Source organism: Natrix helvetica (genome assembly GCF_964273705.1).
Source record: "Natrix helvetica genome assembly, chromosome: 2".
NCBI lineage: Eukaryota > Metazoa > Chordata > Lepidosauria > Squamata > Natricidae > Natrix > Natrix helvetica.
The window spans coordinates 247,008,855-247,032,903 of NC_138552.1; the positions used below are offsets into that span (position 1 = coordinate 247,008,855).

General features: G+C 37.1%; 1 protein-coding gene across 5 annotated transcripts in view; it reads left to right on the forward strand.

Moving 5' to 3' along the window:
• Nucleotides 1–21,576, forward strand: part of BICRAL (BICRA like chromatin remodeling complex associated protein) — a 28,631-nt gene extending 7,055 nt beyond the window's left edge. For 4 of the 5 annotated variants that reach the window (XM_081944212.1, XM_081944216.1, XM_081944214.1 and 1 more), the window contains exons 2-12: nt 877–925; nt 3,059–3,107; nt 4,788–4,856; nt 6,473–8,164; nt 9,838–9,928; nt 12,512–12,612; nt 13,893–13,954; nt 14,074–14,219; nt 14,410–14,504; nt 16,018–16,120; nt 17,334–21,576. In XM_081944212.1, coding sequence (XP_081800338.1) covers nt 882–925; nt 3,059–3,107; nt 4,788–4,856; nt 6,473–8,164; nt 9,838–9,928; nt 12,512–12,612; nt 13,893–13,954; nt 14,074–14,219; nt 14,410–14,504; nt 16,018–16,120; nt 17,334–18,139 — 3,258 coding nt within the window. In that variant the 5' untranslated portion in view covers nt 877–881 and the 3' untranslated portion in view covers nt 18,140–21,576. Of the gene's footprint in view, nt 1–220; nt 793–876; nt 926–3,058; nt 3,108–4,787; nt 4,857–6,472; nt 8,165–9,837; nt 9,929–12,511; nt 12,613–13,892; nt 13,955–14,073; nt 14,220–14,409; nt 14,505–16,017; nt 16,121–17,333 lie in introns of those variants that run through there. The other variant, XM_081944215.1, reaches the window with a different exon arrangement.
• Nucleotides 21,577–24,049: the final 2,473 nt, after the last annotated feature.

Below are 24,049 nucleotides of genomic sequence, written 5' to 3' on the forward strand. Positions count from 1 at the left end.
GAAATAATGCAATACATATCTGAATTTGACAAACCTCTTGATTTAGAACAATAGAATGGGCAAATACATTCAGATTTGGGAATTATTTGTTGTGAGCCATCTAATAAACCTAACTGGTGCAGCAAATAGCACAAACAATTCATCTCGTAAAGCTAGAAACACACACACACAACACACACACACACACACACACAGAGCACTGCATTTATAACGTGTGACAAAAATCAATTTAACAGTTTAAAATTGTGAATTAGCTAAAATGCAGTAAAACCATTCACAGGCTAAACAAACAAATGGAATACACAAAAACAATGTGTGGAACATCATTCAATTTAGGTCCACATTGACACTACACAAGACCAACAGGTTTTGGGGATGGTAACCACATATTTTGACTTTTTTCCATGACAATATTTTGGGGAAGAAAAACTGAAAGATAGTACCAATACAAATTGGGATTCAGTTCTAATCTGGATTAGACTTAATTTCTGGTTTTAGGCTGAGTTCCAGAAATAGGACACACATACCTATACCTAGCTTGGATTACAGATGCAGATTAGTGGTAGAAGTAAGCATGTATCCTAATTCTAACCCATTGCATTCATTAACACACCTCAAATATCTGAGGGATTGGGAGGATTTTTGGAACAGATCTAAATAGTTCTTCAGAGGTGTGGTGGAGGAGGGCAAGAGTAACTCTTAATAAGGAAATTAGATTTCATATTACTGGCTGTAGCCTAGTAATAGTCACCTTCCAGTACAATAAATTAGCATGGTAAAAGCACTTTCATGGTAAATATATTTTGTAATTTCTTACAAAAAGAAGTCTTTCATAAAAAAGATAATGTGTTTATGAATACTTTATTTTCTTCTTAGTTGTCATGGATGATGATGATGATGAAGCCTGTCTCTTTGATCTTATCGGGTAAGATTTCATTTTAGATACCTGTCCTTGAAAAATATTCAAAGTTCATTTTAAAATGAAAGCAAGTTTGATAAGCAACTTCAATTAAAACTATCCTCTGAAGCATAATTTTATTTCATAATAAATAAATAATCTCTCCCCCCTCCCCCGGAATCTGGATTTAAAATTTTCAAAAGGAAGTAGGGAAGATTGATTTTTGTAATTTCCCTTAATTTCCTGCAGCTTCCAGTATTTCTTGCAATTCACTGCTCCAGATGAATTTTTAAAATAGTTTTTTAGCGGCACATTAAGCTGCAGAAGCAGAACTGGTGAAAATAACTCATTTCATTATGAGACCAGTGTTCTTTCTGTAGAGCATTTACCTCAAATATGATGAAAATGAAATAAAATTTGTATCAGTTGATTATTTTTATTTCCTCACATATTTTCAACTTTTTCAATTTTAATTACCTGAGGTGGCTCAAGTTATTAGATTTTACATATGAAATCATAGTTTGTCATCAAGAATGCATGCGTAAATCATATTTAATCAAAATTATGCAATTTCCATAAAGTATAACCCTAAATTTAAGATCATACCCATCCACCAAAAGAAAATTAGAAAAAGAAAATATAGAGAGGTAAGCATCCAGTGCTGTCTGTTGAACTTAGGTTTGTTAACTTCGGCTGAAAATCCTGGAGATTCTTCTACTCCCATAAAGATGAGCATACAACATTCTTGTATATGCACACATGCATAACTTTCAGAATTACTTTCCAAAAATGCAGGAATAAGCTCACAGACCAATCTGATATGCACAAATTGACCTTTCTTCCAAAAAAGAAAAAAAGGAAAGAAGATAGTAAAAAGATAAAAAAGATAGTTGCAGTAGAAAGGTACGGAACAAAACTATGGAGAGAAGGCAAGGGAATATGGTAACTTGACAGCATGGGAAAGTAGAATGAGGCAACCCCTGTTTAGACATTAAATACAAAAATTCACTAGGGAAGCTCCTTTCAAGTAACAATTTTTCAGGCTAATTTTTATAAACTTCTATGATTTTTATCAGCAAAATCTCCATCTGCATATATTGCTACCCATTCATTTGTTTCTGTTCTCAAAGTATGTAAACAAACATAATGTAGAACCAGCCCTTCCTCCTTCTAATTTAATATTATTTAAGAAAAGTCACTTTCATATTGGAACATATTTTCATATATATTTACATATTTGTATCCCATATTTTTGTCTATTTTAAATATAAAAAGAAAAAAGTGAAATCTAAATTATTTTAAACCTAGGGCATGACTAAAAGTATTATAATACAGTAACCTTATGAAAATTATAAGATGCTGGATAGAAGATTGTTGGGGACTGTATACCTCATGCAGAATTCCATGGAACAAGGAAATAAATAATATATTGAGAATCTCCTCAAATTGTTTGTATGTGAGTTTAAATAACAGCCACCTAGTGAATCAGTCTTTCTTTCTGAGCATATAGCAGGCAATAGATGATTACCTGAATTTGGTTAATGATTTAGAGGTTATAACCTTTTTGCTCTAGCAGATTTCTTCTATAGAAGACTGGCAATCAATGAAATATATTTGACTGAAAAATGCACTTGAAAAAAATTCACCATATAAGATAGTAGTTTTTACTACTATAATTTGCTGTATTATTTATACATATACTGTATAAAAATTATCTTGGTTGTATGAAATATTAAACCAAGAGCTGAAAAAGATAAATGTAAACAAATTGTTTGTGTTTATAAGCCAATTTATATTTTAAATATAAATATGTCCTCTGGTCAACTTCATCTAGGTGGCTACAAGTCACAATCATGCTTTTTTTTTGCGGGGGGGGGGGGGGAGAGGTAATAATATGAAAGTTTTTTTCCGTTGCAGCTTTCTGGGATGTTGTTTGATTTCCCAGTTCAGCCTACAGTCCTGCTATTCCTTGGTAGTTCCCATCCAAATGCTAACCTGTCCAAATCTTCTAGCCTTCCAAGTCTACAGGAGAAATATCACGTGCTGCAACCTATTGAAACAATTTAAATTTTAGCAACTGTTGTTTTAGCAACTTTATGTTTTAAAATGCTTTAATGTTCAAAATGGCATATCTCACTTTTTTCTTTATATATATTTTAGAGATCCACAGGCACTGAATTACTTTCTACACGGAGGGGGTAGTAAATCTGTAAGTTATTTATGTTACCTTATGTACATTTAATTTTGTTAACCATTTTTCAGGGTTGCTAGAAGTTTGCCCGCAGAATCTTAAAGCAAACTCAGTGACATACAAGGATTATCACAGCAAATTAGAAATGTGGGATTGCAGTTCTACATTTTTTTTCTTTCCATTTAAAAGAAATCTTACGTGTCCAATGAGTGGTAATGTAAAAGAGATAGTCTACATTTGAGCACTTTTCAAACTTATGTGGCAGAAAACTCTCTTTGAATATTTCTGAGGCTACAATAGTTTCTTGAAGTTGGAAAGAATAACCACAATTGTTAATGGAAAGGAAAAAAAAAATGTTGGATTTTATCTTAAGGGTTAGACCAGTGATTCCCAAAGTGTGCACCGCGGCTCCTTGGGGAGCCGCACTATCGTCATAAGGGCGCCGCGAAGCCGGGCGCCCGCTTCCCTCCCTCCTCTCGGGCTTTGGAGGGAAGCTTCTGCAAAAGCCCGGGCATGACAAGTCTCCCAGGCTGAAATTTGCCGAGCTGTACCCGCGCGCCTGTTTTCCACGGTGTGTGAGTGAGACAGACAGACAGAGAGAGGAACAGAGAGAGGGAGTGAGGGAGGGAATCAGAGAGACTGACAGACAGATACACACACACACGCACACACACAGAGAGAGAGGGGGAGGGAGGGAGAGAAAGATAGACAGACAGAGAGAGAGACACACACAGAGTGAGTGATTAAGTGAATGAGTGAGAGACAGACACACCCACATACACAGAGTGACAGAGAGAGAGGAAGGGAGGGGAGAGAGACAGAGGGAGACACACACACACACACACACACACACACAGAGAGAGAGACAGAGACAGAGACAGAGAGGGGGAGGGAGGGAGAGAAAGATAGACAGAGAGACACACAGAGAGTGAGTGATTAAGTGAATGAGTGAGAGACAGACACACCCACACACACAGAGTGACAGAGATGGGGGAAGGAGGAGAGAGAGACAGAGATACAGAGAGAGAGAGAGACAGATAGACACCCAGAGAAAATGACAGAGGGAGACAGAGAGGGAGGGAGGGAGAGAGAGACAAAGAGCCAGAGAGGGAGAGAGAAAGAAAAAGAAAAAAAGAAAGAAAGTGGGAGAGAGAGATGAAAGAAAGAAAGAAAAACAACATATGACCACAATTGAGCCCAAAATTTTGGTTGCTAAGCAAGAGCGGCTCTCCAAATAAATTTCAATCGTGGTTTTGGCGAGATTTGGCTCAGTTGAAAAAAAAGGTTGCCCACCACTGGGCTAGTGTGGTGGTTAAGTTACTTTTCAAAAGCTATTTTTCTGATCCAAGATTTGAGAAGTTGTGCAGCGAACAACAAGCCCATCTATCCCATTAATAATTTTAAATCATTAAGCGATGTTCAATAAATTGTGAATTTAAAGCTCGTGTTTAATTTATTTTTCAATTAACCTAACCTTAACGAACTAAAATGTAGATTTCCAAATCCTTAAAAAGTCAAAAATTTAAAAAAATCGGATGTACCTATTAAGGGAGCCGCGGAAAAAATCCGAAGTGTTATGGGAGCCGCAAACCGAAAAAGATTGGGAACCTCTGGGTTAGACTCTTATTAGTTAATAAGGAAAGTTGTGCTCTAAATGTATTGCTCTTAGATTAAGTCTATTTATTTGTGTTGTCACAGAACAGTGAAGACTTGAGTAACATAGGATATTCTGCAGCCAACTCAAATTCCATTTTTGCCAATGCCAGTGTAAGTATAAAGAAAAAAATATACAATGCTATTTGTCTTGTTCATATTATATGTTATTGAATGGAATAAAAATAGTAACTGATTATCTTATAAGATCAAATACCTATGTAGTCCATATATATTACTATTTTTATTAGTGATATTAAGGAATAGTTATTCTCCCATATTTTGATTCCACAATATTTATATACCTGAAATAAATTGCAATTGGAAGCTTTTCCTTCCCCAAAGTATTTAGTTTTGTGAATTTTATTCAGCCCACATATGCAAATTGTTGGAATTCAGAAACTGAGCAGGTATCTAATTAGAGCAAGCTACAGTACGAGAAAATTTGACTAAGAAAAGTGGTAAATGTGTTACTAAAATTACTACTACTTCTTCTCTTGTCTATTAGAATTATGATACAGATAGAAGTGAGCCAGAATTACCTCTTTATATACTCTGATCTGTTATAGCAGAATTTGTAGCTCAGTCGAACTCATAATATATTGTTTTTTTCTTTATCACTTCTAGTTTTGCAATTCAGTCATAGCAGATTCTAACAAAGAATAAAGATTGTGATGACTTTCTATTCTCTGGACATGCTAGCTAAATAGTACAGGTTGAGATGATGTGTAACAGGGCTGTACAGTGCTTTTACACTTCAAGGGTGTTTCAGACTGCATTTAGGCACCCACATAGCACCTAAACAAAACATATATTTTCCAGAGCTTATGCTGCAGTTGCAGAGGGCAGCTGAGTGGTCCTTGGAGAAGACCAAGCTGCTTTAAGGAGTTGCCATAAAATTCCTGTACGTACTCTGGAGTAGTTCTTTCCTTCAGATCCAAAGTGTGATTTCATGACATGGCAAAGCCCTAATGTTTAATGTCATGATAGATTTGCAATTAGATAAAAGTTCAACATTATATAGTGTCTTTGTTACTGCTGATATATTATATATATATATAATATTTATAGTGTGCATATTATTAGGATGTGCAGAGATGTGTAGATCTGAATTTCTGGGAATAGTTTCTGGGAATCAGCTTTACGTTACTTCAGTCTGATCTGATTTGCTTCTGAATCAACTTTATATTTTTCTCTAACGAAAAATATAAAATGTAAACAGATGTAGCTTTTTAATGATCATATAAAGTAGATAATATGCTGCCAGTGCCTTAAATAACTGCAAACTGTAGTTGTAAATGATCGAATAGAGAGGCTAAGAAAGAAGAGAATGTTATGTTCATTTACATTAAACTCCTGCCATCAATGTATACATTTTGCGTACCAGTATCTTTATCCTGTTGTGAAATGGGGTAATTAAAAGCAGACTTGTTAGATTTGGCATTAGAGTTTCTTGTTTGTGGATTCAGAGCTCTCAGGCTACTTCTAACTAATCCTTCATAGGACCTCTCTGGGAACTAAATGATACCCACAGAGGTATCACCCAGCATACCAACAATGCTGCCTTGAGAACTTTGTTGAAAAAAGATTAGGATTATTTCACAGTGTTGCACAACAGTAGTGTTTCTTGTTCTAATAATAAACCTGAGAAAAGGAAAATAATTATAGTGAACTATGCTGTATATTTAGCACAAGATTGAAGAAATTTCATTGTATTTTTTTCCTTTCAGAGCTCTGATCCTAAGTCATCAATCAAAGGTGTTGGTGGTCAGCTTGGAGAAGGGTCTAATGATGGACTACAGTTGCCAAGTACTCTTCAGTTTCTTGATGATGAACTTGAATCATCTCCATTGCCTGATCTTAGTGAAGATCAGCCTTTTGATATCCTCCAGAAATCTTTGCAAGAAGCTAATATTACTGAGCAGACTTTGGCAGAAGAGGCTTATTTGGATGCCAACATAGGCTCCAATCACCAGTTTGCACAAACACAGCTTCATCCTTCCTCATCAGCATCTTTTACTCAGGCTTCTAATGTTTCTAATTACTCAGGTCAAACGCTGCAACCTATTGGAGTTACTCAAGTAGTACAGCCACCAGTTGGAGCATCTTTTACAAGCAATACAGTTGGTGTGCAACATGGCTTTATGCAACATGTGGGGATCAGTGTTCCCAGTCAGCATCTGTCAAACAGTCAGATTGGTAATTCTGGACAAATACAACTAATTGGTTCATTTAGTAATCAACCCTCTATGATGGCCATAAATAATCTTGAAGGATCTCATATTATATTGAAGGGTGGTGGACAACAAGCACCTGCAAATATGAGTGGTGGACTTTTGGTTCATAGACAAACTCCTAATGGCAACTCATTGTTTGGCAATTCAAATTCAAGCCCAGTAGCACAACCTGTAACTGTTCCATTTAATAGTACAAATTTTCAGGCATCTTTGCCTGTACACAACATCATTATACAGAGGGGTCTTGCTCCAAATTCTAACAAAATTCCCATCAATATTCAACCCAAACCCATTCAGATGGGACAGCAAGCCACTTACAATGTAAATAGTTTAGGAATACAGCAGCATCATGTACAACAAGGGATTCCCTTTGCTTCATCAAATTCCCCTCAGAATTCAGTAGTTGGTCCACATATGTCTGTTAATATTGTTAGTCAACAAAATTCAAGAAAACCAGTTACTTCCCAAACAGTAAGTAATGCCAGTGGTAGCATTGTTATCCATTCTCCAATGGGACAACCTCACACGTCTCAGAATCAGTTTCTTATACCCACAAGTCTGTCTGTAAATCCCAGTCCAGTTCATCATGTCCAGACTGTAAATGGACAGCTGCTTCAGAATCAGTCTTCACAACTTGTTCCCAGCCAAGTATCCACTGAGCATGTTATGTTAAATAGAAACTCTACGAATATGCTCAGAAGTAACCAAGCATATTCAGGACAAATGCTGAATAATCAGAATGCTGTACAGTTAGTTTCTGGTCAGACATTTGCTCCTTCTGGAAACCAAGTTATAGTTAACCATGGAACTTCTCAAATTGTTGGTGGTCAGATTCCACTACAACAATCCTCTTCCGCTGTATTACATTTATCTCCAAACCAAGGAAACCTTTCCCAAGGCAGAACAGGATTTTCAACAGCATCTCCTGGACAGGCAACTGGTTCAAATATATCTTCAAGTAATCGTTTTACTGTTGTGAGTTCTTCTGCTACGGTACATCCAAACATTGGCTCATCAGCTCAGTCTGTAGCTTCAAGTGGAAGCTTTTCTGGAGATCAACTTACGCAGCAAAATAGAACCCAGTTGTCAGTCAGTGTATCACATCGACTTCCAGTTTCTTCTTCAAAACCTGTCAGCACTTTTAGTCACACATCAATAACCCAGCCACCATTTTCGTTTGGACAGGTATGATTCACAAGATCAAAAATATTTCATAAATGTAGTTTCTTCAATGATGCAGGATTGGGTATGATCATGCAGCCTGTTTCCTAATTTATTGACACAACAATACCAGCTTTCTCTCTCCCCCCCCCCCTTTTCATGGAATTATTATTTTGATTAAAATATGGTTTCATAAAAATAAGGTTCAGATGTGTTTTCATGTACTATATGATCTTCATATGATAAGAATGAACTACAATGATTGTCAGAATTTGAAGAACTTCTCACTTCTATTTTAAATTGAATTGCAGTTTATGAATTGCTTTATTTTCATTAACCAAAGACAAGATTATCCACAGTTTGGGATTTCAGCATAATGATATATTGTGTTAAAAATGAAATTTAAATGGATATTTCCAACTTACTCTCACATATTCACTAAAGAAGGCATAGAGGGGAATAGGTGATTCCAGGCTTACTGTGGCTTGCTTTCATCACGCTAAATCATAAACTTTGTGATATCTGAACTAACTACTGAAGCTAACAAAAGTCATTTGTAGTAATTTATATATGGTGAATGAATAAAGCATTTATATAAAAAATGATAGATGAGAAATAAGGATTTTATCCATACTTTGCTCCAATTAAATTATAAAGATTTAGGATGTAAGTTGAATATAATTAGGTGAAGTTCAACTATGAATGAAGGTGAGTCAGTCTTCTGCTAACTAATACCATACTCAATAGTAGTTTGGAAGTCTAGCACTCAAAGAATTGATAACACATAATGATTTAAAGCCCTTCCAAAAAAGTCTGAAAGCATTTTTACCATACCCCACTCCCATCCCCAGTGATGTCATTGCTTGATGAACATACATCTCTCACTATGAGAAATATGTTAGGTGTTCCTGGTTTATGGTTTAGTATGCCTAAATGAAACTGTTGTACATCCAATAACTGGTTAAAACTGGGTAAATGATGTGGAACTCAGCTACTTACTGTAGAGGGTGAAAATTTGGGTGCGTCTTTTTCACTGAATGTAGTCCCGCCCACCCACCAGCCCCCATCCTTTGGCCTCTGCCTCCCAGCAATTTGTCTCCTTGCAGCAAACAGCAAACAGCCTGTTTTCAGCTTCAGCACAGCTTTATTAGCACAAACAGCTGGTTGTTGGTTGGATCGGCCTCCCGACCATCAGCTGTTTCAGGCTGCAGGGATTGCCATTGCTTATTCTGATCCCTGCCGCCTGGAATGGGTGAAAAATGGGGTGTGCGGAGACTGAAAACGGAGCACGCGGAGGCTGAAATTGAAACTGAAAAATGCTGTTTGCTGCAAGGAGGCAAATTGCTGGGAGGCAGAGGCAGTTTTCCCCCCCTTGTGCTAATCAAACTAAACTGAAACTGAAACAGGCTGTTTGCTGTTGGGAGGCAAATTAGTGGGAGGCAGGGGCAGAGTTTTTTTTCTTTTAATCAGACTAAACTGAAACTGAAACAGGCTGTCTGCTTCAAGGAGGCAAATTGCTCAGAGGCAGAGGCAGATTTCCCCCCCTTGTTTTCCTCCCCAAAAGCTAGGTGCGTCTTATACTTTGGAGCATCTTATACTCCGAAAAGTACGGTATATATTTTTTATTTGGATTATTTGTTTTTAAATAATCTATTTTGTTTAATTATATGTGTGACGTTTGTGTTGTTTCTTTGCAGATTCAAAAAAAAGCAACCAACCTGGCATCTTCTGTTGTATCATCAAAATCACAGGACAACTTGAGACAGCCACAGTCAACAAATCTTTTAGGTCAGTAGTTCTGTGGGTCAGGATCCCTTTGGGGGTCGAAGGGGTCTCCTAAGACCATTGGAAAACACATATTTTCAAAAAAATATAGAAACCATAAAACGTTATGGTTGGGGGTCACCACAACATGAGGAACTGTATTAAAGGATTGTGGCATTAGGAAGGTTGAGACCCACTGTTTTAGGTAAACTAGTTTATTAGATTTTAATTTATTTCTAATCTCTCATGAATGAATTACTTCATTCTAATGTGACCTAATGTATTAATTGAAAAGTGGATTGTAAGTAGATATTAGTTTGTATGCTATTGATATGCAAGATATAAATTAAATTATAATTATATTTTATATATAATTTATATTTAATTATAAATTAAAATCTAAAAGTGCATTTGTCATTTTTTTGGTTAGTATCAGTGATTCAATAACTTTATAAACATATGGCAATGTTTTATAAAATACCAGCTATTTGATGATATATATGTGAACACAGTGTTAGTACTTGCCACTATTAATTATACAGAGGATTTGATTTAGAATTGAGCAAGCTCAGGGAGCACCAAGGACCCCTCATTTCAATTCTGAGGTACAAATATTCTCCTTTATTGGTAAAACATTTCAAGTGAAAGTCAATCCCCATGTTAGGGGTTCATGTCCAGAAATGATGTACTTTGTTTTGGGGATGGACTATCCCAAATTGGTTGTTCTACGCATGGAATGTTTTGCCCATTCCTTATTATAAACTTCCTGAGACAATTGTTACCTGCTCCTAGTTTGAAGGAAAATAGATTCATATTGCAACATTTGAAGGATAAATCTATGCCCCCATTTATTCAATGAATTACTTTCTGCTTATTGCTATAGATATAAATTATTGCATATAGATATAAATTTTATATGGATAAATACAATGAAATGTGGGATGGGATAAAAAATATAGGAGGTTAAAAATACGATAGCTATATGTGAATTATAAATGAACACACATACACATACATGATATATATAATAGACGTTTTTATATATAATTATATATAATATATCTACATTAAATAACAATATATATAACTATTATACAGGTAGTCCTTGGCTTACAACAGAGTCTGAAAGTTAGGTCATAAAGCATTGTGTCATTAAATGAAACACCTATAGGCTGCCTACTGGCCACAATCCTAGCTTTCTGTCAGGTACAAAGAATCAGAATGTTAAGTAGTAGTTCACAATATTTATTGCTCAAGTCTATTCTCAAGAATCTAGTCAACTAATGGTCAGTACTAAATTAGTGCTGGATAAGAGTTAACGGAATTCGGCTGTGTGTGGATTTGAATCATTTGTGGCAATGTAACAACTCCAGATTGATTAGTCTCTTAACTCTACTACACCCACCCCACACCCCAGTTCTGCCTCTTCTTCTATACTCTCCTATTGCGGTCATTAAGTGACTGGGTGGGTTGTTAAGTGACCGTGGAGGACATCCTCAGAGGGTGGGGTAAGTCTTGGGAGACTTGGTGCCCACCGATGTACAGAAACCTGCCACGGGCAGGTGTCAGCCAGCCAAGCCCAGCAGCATGTGAGCCTTTTCTGTTTTCTCCCACTACTCCAGAGCGGTCTGACCTTTTCTGTGCCCTGTCACATCTGGAAGGTTTCAGCTGGCTAGGCTCAGCCATGCATAGGCCTCCTCCCTCTCCCTTCCCCCACTACTCCTGAGAGGCCTGGTCTTCTCCCTCCTACCCTCATCATTCCCAAGAGGCCTGCATTATATCATGCCTGAGTCCGTTTACTTTTTGTTTTCCCTGCAGTTGTTGAAAGTCAGCCATTCCAAGGCTCAGTTAGAAAGTTAGCAAAGGCATTCTTTCTCAAGACTGCCCAGAAACAGAAAGTCAGCCAGAAGGAGTTCCAGGAGTGGTGGGGCATAGAGAAGCCAGTGGGAAGGGGATGGAGCTAGGTTTCTTGGGAGTGGTATTGGGGAGGCATGAGGTCTGTGTGCCACTGGGCCTAGCAGGCTGGAGGATCCAGTTTGAGCAGGTTTCTTCATGCAGCTAACCCTAGAGGGGCTGAGGTCTTCCAGCCTGTAGCAACTTCTAGCTGGCTATTGCCTTTTGACCCATGGCAATTTCCATGCACCACTGGGTCTAGATGGCTGAGGCATTCTAGCCTACAGCAGATTTCCTGGAGGGCTGGGGCAAGAGAGGCCAATCTTCTCGAGAATGGTGGGACGAGAGAGAAGCAACCACTTACAACCAAAATTCTGGGCTTAATTGTGGTTGTAAGTCAAGGACTACGTATATTTTATAGTCTTAAGACAGCGGTTCCCAACCTCCAAGCCATGGCTCACTATTGGAACCAGGCCACAGAAGCACAAATGGAGCTGCATGCACATGCATGCTCACCCGCCCGAACCATTTCCTCATCCCGGTGCCAGACCGCCAAGCCAGAAAGTCTGGGGACCGCTAGTCTGAAATAGTTGCATAAAATCATTCCTAGTGACAATTTATTTAATATCTTTCAATGATATATATTTAAGTGGAAGATTCAAATATGTTTGCTTTGTGTAATATCAAGAATCTTCATAGTGAGTATATTTACAGGTCAAGATGCTGGAGCCAAAATCATACAACAACCTATAGGAACAGTGTTACCACACCAGGAAAAAACAGCAGGGTCATCACTTGCTCAAACAAATGTGCAGGTAGGGGAAAAAATTACCTGCTTTTCTTATCTTTTGACAAGGGAGCTTTGTGAAGAAATCTAATAGTACATTTGTAAATCTCTTTATCACTATATCTCAATCACTTTAAATATTATATGGCTAAACAATACCATAATACATAATCCTGTCTATTTCAAACAGCTTTATTTGTTTATCAACAGAACTTTGTGCTTTGTGTTTATAAAAAATAAAAAGAGGTTATATATTGGCGTAATCTTGCTTACAGGAATAATAAAATATTGTGTCATGGAACACTGCATTAGCATATTTGCTGTCATTTGCTTGAATTCAATAATCTTGAAAAGGGAAATTTGTGAGGAAATCAATGATAGAGAAATTGTATGAAACTAAACAATAATTTAGATATTTGGTGGCATTTGCCATTATAAATTTTAAATACTTTAGTAATCCTTGGATCACACTATAAAAAGTACAGACTGATTTTTTGCTTGATTATACAGGCATACCCTATTGATGAGGATTTTTTTTTTTATTGAAAAAGTTTTATACAAACAAATTTTCCCCCTTTTAACCCCCCCACCATACAATGTAAATCTCATACAGATACTATACCCCCTCCCCTCCCCCCAACCCCCCAAAAATTTCTCATTCAAATATTATACCAAATACTTTACCCCCTCCCCTCCCTCCGTCTTAAAATAGATTACTCATTCACATATTGTACCCCCTCACCTCCCAACAATCATAATATAAGTTTCTCTTAAAGTAACAATAGCCCATTAATCCCATCTTCTAAGTTAATTAAACATGTATAAATCATAATATAAATTTCTCTTAAAATAACAATATTTCGTTAATCCCATCTTCTAGTTTAATTATGCATATATATTACCCCACCCTCCACCCTAACCCACCCCCACCTCCCACTCAACCTCCCCCTGACTTCCGCTATACACCATTCTAACAATTCCAAGCATCCCATGTATTATTTACTCTGATCATCTATCAGTCTAAACATTCTTACCTAAAGGCTACATAATACCTCCTAGTCTGGTATTGATGAGGATTATTTTTGAAACATTTGAAAGACAAGGGTGTCTAAGATTGTAATTGTTATCTTCAATAACATATAAACCATTTTATTTATTTTCATATGTGACACATTAAAAGTTCAAATTCATATTAATGCAGTTTATACAAATAATTCACCAGAATTTTACAGCATTTTTAAATGTAAAAACCGTAGTTTCTTTTAATAAAAGATTATCCTAATGTAAAGAAATGTATTTTGGACCTAGGTGGATGGTCATATAGTAGGACAAAAGAGACCTGCTGCAAAACAATTAACCAAAGGAGCCTTGTAAGTTATTTCCTTTCAATATACATTTTAGCTTTTTTAAAATTTTGCACTTCACAAATTTTGCAAAATTATTCCAGATGTTATTGTGAAATGACTGATAGTTACCTTTTTTCCACTAGCATTCTACAGCAATTACAGAAGGACCAGGCACAGGCTGTAACTCCTGACAAAAGTCAATTCAGATCTTTAAGGGATGCAGTCCAGAGACTTCTTTCGTATCATGTGTGCCAGGGATCACCACCAACTGAAGAGGATTTAAGGAAGGGTATTTTTCCCTTTCTACTATTTTGAAAAAGATGTGTGTGTATCTATGGTGGGGAGGCGGGGGGGGGGCAGGCGGGCAGGCACTTATAAGTTGTATTTTATACATATAATGGAAAATGGAAGAAAAGGTTTATTATAAATATTTTAGGGTTTAAAAACTACTATCTAAATATATTTTAATGCCTTTTCAGTGGATAATGAATTCGAATCTGCAGCAACACAGCTTCTAAAGAGAACACAGTCAATGCTAAATAAATACAGATGTCTTCTATTGGAAGATGCAATGGTAAGACAAATGAAAAATAATTATATATGTTTTTTCAGTCCAAACTACCGTAGTTGTAACATTAACCATGTGATTAATACGGGGATGTAAATATAATAGGTCAAGGGAAGCAAAGTTGATTAATTTCCAACATATAAGATGGCTTCAAAGTTTCTTTCATTTGTAAGTAGCATGCAGTTTTAATTGAGGTCACTACAAAGGTGTGAAATTCTTAGTTGTAGAACACAGTCCTCATTTGCTACAGTCTCCCATGTCAAACTACATTTAGTCCTTGACCTACAGCCATTTGTTCAGCAACTGTTCAAAGTTACAGTGGTGTTGAATGAATGGTGATTATGACTACTCGGAGTTCCAGTAGACTCAGCACTCCTGCAGTCATGCTATTGCAGTCAGGAAACTTGGTTCACCCTACAAACAGTGGCAGTCTCATTCAATCACATGATTCCCAGTTACAATCTTCCCTGGTGGCTTCCCTGGAAAGTCAGTGGGGGTAGTCTAGAAGGGAAGTCTCCCCCACCCGTGCATCTCCCCGGCCCCTCTGAACTCTTTCCACGTTGGCTGCTTGCACCCTTCCCAACTTGTATTGCTCTCTCGCACATCCTCTTTGACCATTGCCGCATTTCCTTGCTCTCTCCTTTGGTCGTAAGTCATTGCAGTTGTTAAGTGGGTCACTAAATGATTTAATGACCATTTTTATGATGGCTGTAAAGCAAATCACTATGATGGTTAAAGAACTCATCCGGTTGTTAAGTGAACCATGTGGCTGTTAAGAAAATCCATTTTCATGGAAACTGACTGTGCGACGCTGCAGCTGATTGTAAATGCGAGCCAGTTGCCATGTGCCTGAAAGGTAATCCTGTGACCATTGGAGGAGCATTGGGTGCAGCAATCACTGGAACTGTTAGGTTATTCATTTGTTAGATTTATATGCCAACTGTCTCGCCACGGGACTACTCTTGGCAACTTACAACAATAAAAAGGAAGAAATGAAAATGAACAGAACAGAAGTAAGATAATAGAACAATAAAAAAACAATTAAAGAGACCATAATGAGAAATACAACCATATGATTTTTAAAAAAAAGAGATGGATGGGTAGAGAGCAGAGAACGAGGGGGAGGAGAAGTCTGCCATCAATTCAGCAGCCACCTCCAGCATTGAGCTATCCCCTAGTTCAGGGGTGTCCAAACTTGGGAACTTTAAGACTTGTGGACTTCAACTCCCAGAATTCCCCAGCCAGCTATGTGGAAGGATAGGAAGGTGGGGGACGATCTTACCTTAGAGGGTAAGATGTTCCAAAGGGCAAGCACTGCAGCAGAGAAGGCTCTTCGGTTCCCAACAGACAGAGTTCTGTTTTTATGTATTCTGTTTTGTTGTATTCTTTTGTACTATATTGTACGATATGATATTACTATGGTTTCCTTATAATTTCAACAATTGGCTAGAAAACAGGAGAGTAACATTTTTTGTTTGTAATATAGTAGCTGATTTTGTTTGTTTGTTTTCTTTTCCAGAGGATAAATCCTTCAGCAGAAATGGTAATGATTGACAGGATGTTTAACCAGGAAGAAAGACAAGCTCTGTCTCGGGATAAACGTCTTGCAATAGTTGATCCTGGTAAGAAACTGAGATTCCTTCTAGATATGAGACTCCTTTTGTTTATTCCACTGCTTTTTCATTTTGTTTTACTTGCCAATTGAATGCAACATATCCTCAGTATAATTCTTGATGGATATGTGGCTGTTAAGACCCTTAATGCATCCTTATTCACACTAATAAGTAAATAACAGTGTATTGCAGTAGCCTATATTGTTGTGCTATTAATCCTTTCCTCTCCCACCACCTGTTTGTCTCTTCTTCACGTTCCCAAACAATATGTTTGTTGGAAGGATGCAGATACAAAACGTGATTTTGATACATCTGCATTCATATATTCAAAAATTTGTTTTGCTAAATGTCAATATTTAAATCACTTTTGCTTGTAAAATATGATGTAATTTGTTTTAAAAAGAACTGTTTGCAAGTACATTTCTTATCTCTATACTTAGAAAATATTCTGCTAATTCTGAACAGAAATGTTGTAAGCTGCAGAGATTAATGAATGCAATTGAGAACAAATGTCAACACGAATTTTAAATATTTTGAAATTCTTAAATATTAGTTTATTTTCTAAAAATGTGCATGTAGGTACAGAAGGCATTTGTTAGTTTACAGTGAAGCAAAAGTTAATAAGTCCAGCAATAATTAATAGGTCAGGTAATATTAACTTAATGTTATTTGTTTATTTGTATCCCACATTTATTATTTTTATAAATAACACAAGACAGCAAACATATCCAATGCATCTTCCCCTCCTATTTTTCCCCACAACAACCACCCAGGACTAGATGTCATAGTCTCCGGCTTGCAGTCTGGTGCCTTAACCACTAGACCAAATGGATTTCATAGGTCTTTTCTTCCCATTCTGACTTCTTTTTAAAAGATATTCTGTTACAACACTTTTCATTGTGATTCACACTGAACACTAAACTAACCAGAATTCCACTTAAGCTACAATCTGAAACCTAAAACCATATTTTAATATGTACAATATTTCACTGTATGATTTACTTAGCAGATCACTTATTCTTTATGTCTTGGTTGTGACTTAAATGAGGCTTACCGTAGTATTTGTGTCCTTCAGCTGAATGATAAAAATAAAATTTAAGGAGTTGGTCCCGAAATTCCACTTTGGGTAGATATCGGTATCCCAGGTCTGAAAAAACTGAAGAATATGTCTTTCTGTCGTACAACAACGTAATATTAAAATACTTTTTCTTCCAATTTTTAGATGGCTTTCTGGCAGACTTTTGTTGCTCATCCACACAATTAGACAAGAGTGCTAATGACACGCAGCTTCATGAAAGTGATCATCAAACTAGCAAATCTTTAACTTTTCCAAACCAGACTGCTAATACCCAAATGAGAGACAAGTCAAGCACAGCAGAGTCTTTAATGTGCAACAAACTTCATGTAGTGCCTAACAATATTGTGAGTCCACCACAAGAAAACATTTCTGTTAAAAAAGCAGATCTTGCAAAAGCTTTAACATTTGAGAAATGCTCTTCTGAAAGCTGCTCTCCTTCAAGCCAACATACGGCTCCTTCTGAACAAAAAATCGCTCTTAAAGGTCTTGACAAATTGAATGAAAATTCTTTAGCTTCTAAAGATCATTCATCTAAAATCTTATCAAATGCAGATCGTGGTACGCATAATAAAACCTGTTGGAATACAGTTGATTCTCATTCAGAAACAGCATATAATCATTCCCTCCAAGATAAAACTCCTCGGAGTTCTCCAAAGAATATGGATTTGCCACCAGACAACTGGAAAGTTTCTGGAAAACCCCAAAAGGATTTGCTTGTCAATAAGAGTTTAGAAACTACATTCAAAAATATATTAGAACTGAAAAAGACTGAAAGGCAGCCACAAAGTGAGGCGGCTGCTGGTGGCTCTCTAGAGTTAGAGTATCCTAACTGTTTACTTATTGCTCCGCAGGAAAACTGCCTGGAGAAGTTTATTCCAGACCACAGTGAAAGCATTGTAGAAACTGACTCTCTTTTAGAAGCTGCTGTAAATAGTATCTTAGAGTGTTAATAGTTACAGTACTGTGGACAAATCTCCCTTAGAAACAAATGTGAAAGATACCACAAGTACAGCCTGACGTGTACTTTCTAAAGTAGGTTCTTTTCTTTGAGAGCAATACTCATTGTGGTTACAGTGAGGTATCCAGTAATGTAAAACCTTAAGAGAAAGCTGTTTGGTAAGGCCTATTCATTGGCTGTGATTGAATGTAATTTTTAACCATGTTCTTCACCATTTTAAAAATGATTCTCGGTGAGCCTTTCCCTTCCCTCTCTTCTTCCAACTCAACTGCACTGGTAAGATCAGAAGCTTTTGTTTCTATTTTAGACTATAGTTTAATGTGTTGCCTGAGGTTGAATCTATAATTAATAATTAAACCGGATTCATGAACTGTGATTTACAATTGTTGGCTTTCCAATAGCTACAATTAGGGTTGGATAATCCAAAGTTGGCAACATGACAAAACTTTGGTTAATAAAATATGGAACAGAAAATTCCTAACATCTTTATCATGATCTGTGGCTGAGTGTTACACTCTTAACCACCGGATTACATTGCTTGCATAAACAGTTTTAATGTTGCAGCTTAATGAAACATTAATTTACTAAACCCTACATAATGTGGTATACTGGTATTGACAATCACAGTCTACTAAGAGGTGTATTAAATACCGTCAATAATTGACATTTAATAAGAAAAATGCTCTCTATATCTCCTGTCAAGATTTAAATCTCTGTGGTTAAAAATTCTAGAGTTTAGCTCTTTACAGAAATGTCTTTGTCAGGTTTACAAGTAATAGAGAAAAAATTGTAAACAGAGAAATTACAAGCAGAGTTTACAGAGCTTTATACTTCAAGTGCTATTCAGCTGCTCCATAAGCAGAAACCAATATAATTCAGAAGAATGACATTGTAGAGTTTAAGTTACAATGTGGTATGGAACAATAAACATAAACTTTAGAAAAGCTAGTAGATGGGAAATTTTAAAAAGAGGCTATAAAGTAGTCATGCACATACCATACACATAAAAAATTTTTTTTTGATTGACACATTGATTCTTCTGCAAAAGCTTTTGTATTTTATAATTGGATATAATCAACTAAATATTTCTGAAATGGTATAATGTTTTTCTAAACCAAGTATGACAAGCATTTTTACTTAAAAATTGTGTTGTTATAGTAGATGTTTATAGTTTAAGGAGTAATAGCCTTAATCTGAACAAATTAAAGGACAGTGTTATTTTGGTTGTTTCTGCTTCTAATTGTTCAGAATGTTAATCCATTTGCAGCAGTGGTCATGTTACCAAAACACATACAAACCAAAGTTAAATTTCTATACATTAATAACAAAATTATATGTAAACGCATATAACTCATAATCTAGAGCCAAAGGAACCTCATGCATGGTTTGCATTTGGCTGGTGATCATATTGATAATGTAAATTTCTTTATTATTTAAATCTACAAATTTCTCCTTTTAGGTTGCCAGGCTTAAGGAAAACATTATACAAGCTTTATTTAATGCTGTTTCATACAATTATGCCTGCTCAAAAGGACAGAGAACTGTGATTTATAAGACACTTTGTCTGCAGCTTCTCTTTATAGAAATATTCAAAATTTATTGAGGACTTGCTGATCCTGATTTGATGGGGATCTTTCTCTTGCATTCAGCTGTAAAGCCCTATGTAGTTTTGCTACATAGCAATGACGAACTGGTTGTCAGTCAGATTGCCAGAATTGTTTAGAGTCATATTTTCCTTTCTTTATTCCAAATAATGTAATGCAAAACTGTATTCTGTTATATTATTCAACACAGAACATACCACCATCCTTGTATTGTGACCACATTGCCATGGATTAATAAACTATTTAATTCAGCAAAAGGGTAACAACAGTTAATGTATAATCCACATATACTAGGAATAGAAACATGGAGTTTATTGCCTCCTTTTAAAAAAAAAGTATGTGATTTTAAAGTCACAGACTTACGATTTTGTACACTTCATGGCAACCATAATTTAAATAGCTGTAATTTTCACAAATTTATTTTTTACAAGGATGGCTTTAATTATTTGTTTCTTTTAAGTAATATAAAGAGAGTAGAAGATGCTTTTCCCTCAAGGTTTTGTGAAGGAAACATAATTGAACTGTAACCATAATGAGGTAATTTGGAAAGCAGGGTGTATATTGCACCAGTCACATAAATTAGTTTAACTAGTATCTGATTGGAAATGTAAAACAAAAATATTCACATTTGTACAACTTCTTATTTTGGTTTTACCTGCTAGTGTAAAGTTCCCATTGTATGTACAGAATATTCTGAACCTAAATACCAAAATAAAGTGTATATGTTTTGAATCTTAGGTGAGAGTTTAATTTTAGATAACGTCTTAGCCAAGACATCTGAAATGCACTTCATCAATGTGGATTAAATCATACCTATATTTATCCCAGGATTTTGTGCTGGGAACCCACTGAACGAAGTTCAGCTGAATTAACCTGGGATAGCTAATGTATTTTATTTATTAAACTGAACTTGGTTTTAGAGTTCTGAATATTTTAAATGGTAATGCAGTAAAGATATTTTTGTTCATTGTAAAGAAACAAAGTGTGAATTTGTTATGCAGCCCATGGTCCTGAATCCAGTGAAGGCCATTTATTTGTGCTTACCTGCTTTGTAGATTTGGTCTCTTGACTACCTGATGTCTTTCCACATTGTCTAAAGTTAAAACATTTTTAGATGGCAATTATAACAAAATTGATTCAACAAGGTCAGCATAACTGATCTGTTAGATTTGGGAGGCCTTACAGACTGACTTTACTGAAAGAGGATGTGTCACTTTTTGTCAATGTAATATGAACTTCATTTGCTTAAAAACTTTCATTTGTATAGTATGTCTCACTTGAAATTGCTTTGTATACATTTTGTAAAAATATTTATAAAATGTTTTGTAAAAAATATAACAAATTGCAGTTTATTTTGTTATGTTGGATAAATACTGTTAAAATACACATATTGGTAAAAATATATTGTTAACCCATGAATAGGATATGTTTAGCTGGTACTACAAATTGAAACAACCATTGCAATACAGCCAAAGATTTGGGAAAAATCATTATCTGTGATTGTCTTGATTTAACCAAGATAAATAATTAGGCTTTGAAGGGGTTTCTTTTTTATTTTACATAGCCTATTTAAAAATATTTTTGTTACATTTATGTTCAACCTTTCTTCCAAAATTGCACCAAAGGCAAATACGCAGGATTTTGTACACAGGAGTTTAGGCACTGGAGAGACCAAGAACTGCTTAGCTGTATGGATTCTATTAGGTCATTTTTTTTTTTTACAAAAAAACTATCTTCTTTATATGTCAAATGTAAACCGGGAACCGGGTATCTACCCACTGCTGAAAACTCTATGCCAATATACCAATGCTACATTAACTGATTATATAGTAGTATGCTCTTCAATAATTTTAAAAGATGATGTGTGTATTTTAGGCCAAATATTTTATTATATAAAACTTAAATTGTTTTACACATGTCAATGCTAATTTATAGAATCATAGGGCTGGAAAGGAACTTGGAAGGCCTTCTTCTAGTTCAACCTCCTGCCCAGAGCAGTATCTTCATACCATCTTGAACAAATGGTTGTCCAAACATTTCTTGAAAACCTCCAGAATTAACCTCAATAGCTGGGGTACATAAATGATTAATTTATGCATTGCATGAAAGCAAATTTTACATATTAGAAAAAAATCCAGGTTACTATTCCTTTTTTAAAAAGAAAATTGACATTGGTTACATATTTTTACTTACCTGCTCTTACCAAGAGGCATTCCTCTATTCTCGGGCATAAATAAAGGATCTCAAAGAATATAAACATGCTCTAGTATCAACATGGATCTTAGTACACATACATACACACAAATACACACACACGATTATGAGAAGTTGGAGATTGATGACTTTATCCTGAAACTTCTCTTCAGAACTACAGTTGAGGATCGAGGGTTTTCCTTAGAGCAATTTTAGGAAACATGAGGGACTGCAAGATGGAGAAAGGGGAAGTAAAATTCCCATTGGGGGTAAACATACTCCCTTGTGAATTTGTTGGATGGAGCAGGATCAGAAAAGAGAAAAACTCTTGGTCCTACCTGAATTTACTTTCTCTGAGTTTTGCAGGAGGGTCCGGGAATAGGATTACCCAATCCTAATCTGCCCAGAGAGTCATAATTGTAGCCACGCTTCTCTGACCCTCTCCTTGGTTCCATTTTCGACGAGGTCACAGCTCCATGGAGTGATTTGGGAAAAAACATGAGAGAAGGCCTCCCCCAAAGGTAACCTCCCCTTTCATTGGTCTAACTATGTACCTCCATACTAGGGTGGGGCCTGGACCTTCCTGCAAAACTCTGAGAAAGGAAGTTCAGGTAGGACCAACTGTTCTCTAGAGTAGTTTGAAGGAGGGTCCAGGAATGGGACACACCAGAGCTGGCGAGAGGAACTTACTGGTTCGGAGTTCCCGAAGTGGACAGCATCTCTTGCAGCACCCTTCGACCGAAGGATGCTTCAGCTGATGTGAACGTGTCCAGCCTATAATGTTTTATGAAGGGTGATGGTGAAGCCCAGACTAGCTGCCCTACAGATGTCTTCTATGGGCACTTGGGTGGACCAAGCCACTGAGATTGCGGCGCTCCTTGTAGAATGTGCTGTAACGCCAGCCGGCACAGGGAGACTCTGAGCCTCGTAAGCCCTAGCTATGGCTGTCCTTAACCACCTACCGATAATAGAGAGGGAGTAACCCAAGGTTGTTGGTTGAAAGGAGACAAATATTGCCTCTGTCCTGAAGGAGGAGGTGTGCTTCAAATAGATACGGAGGGCCTCCTAACATCTAAATGGTGCCACAAGCATTCCCTATCCCCAGAGGGATTGGGCAGAAATCAAGAAGGACCTGAGTCCTGGAGGATAGGGCTTTCAGCTCAGAAATGCGTCTTGCTGAAGTTACAGCGATTAAAAAGGCAACTTTTAGAGTTAGGAATTGTAGGCTAACCCATCTTAAGGGTTCGAAGGGTTCCCTGGTAAGAGCCCGAAGGACTGTTGACAAGTCCCAAGTGGGAAACCTATGGATCACTGGGGGTCTGATCTTGGCCACGCCCTTAAGGAACCTTTTGATGACAGGGTGTTGAGCCGTGGTGCGAAGTCCCCTTCAAGCATAGTGGATAGAGCTGCCACCTGCCTGCGGACAGTGTTGTGGGAGATCCTTATCCAGGCCATCCTGAAGGAACATGAGGACATGAGGGGCGGAGACAGAGGTAGGATCAACGTCTGTGGACTGGCACCAGGTGACAAAGGTGGGCCATGTGGCATTGTTTTTCCGCATGGTGGACTGCCTCCTATAGGCCTTTATTGTTCTAATCACCCACGATGAGAAATTGGCGTCCCTCAGATGACCCCTCTCAAGGGCCAGGCGGTCAATTGTAGCCACTGGGGCTCCGGATGGACCAGAACCCCCTGGCACAGAGATATTTTCTCCCAGGGTATCCTCCATGGAGTGGCAGTGCAGAGATTTACTAGATCTGTAAACCAAGACCTTCTTGGCCTGTACAGAGCCAGCATGATTACCTCCACCCCCTCTGAGACTATCTTTTGTAAGATCCCTGGAATGAGAGGGGGAGGAGGGAAGGCAGAGACGAGGCCCTCGGGCCAATTGCAGCGGAGGGCATCAATTCCCTCTGCTCCCTGAACTCCTATAGGCTCCCTGAACTGGAAATTGTGAAAAGAACCTGGGCAGTTGCGTGTTTGCGGGGGTTGTGAACAGATTCACTGCTGGATGTCCAAATTTCTGGCAAATCAGTCTGAACAAGTCGGGATGCAGTTGCCACTCACTGTGGTCCACTGTGGCCCTGCTGAGCCAATCGGCTTGA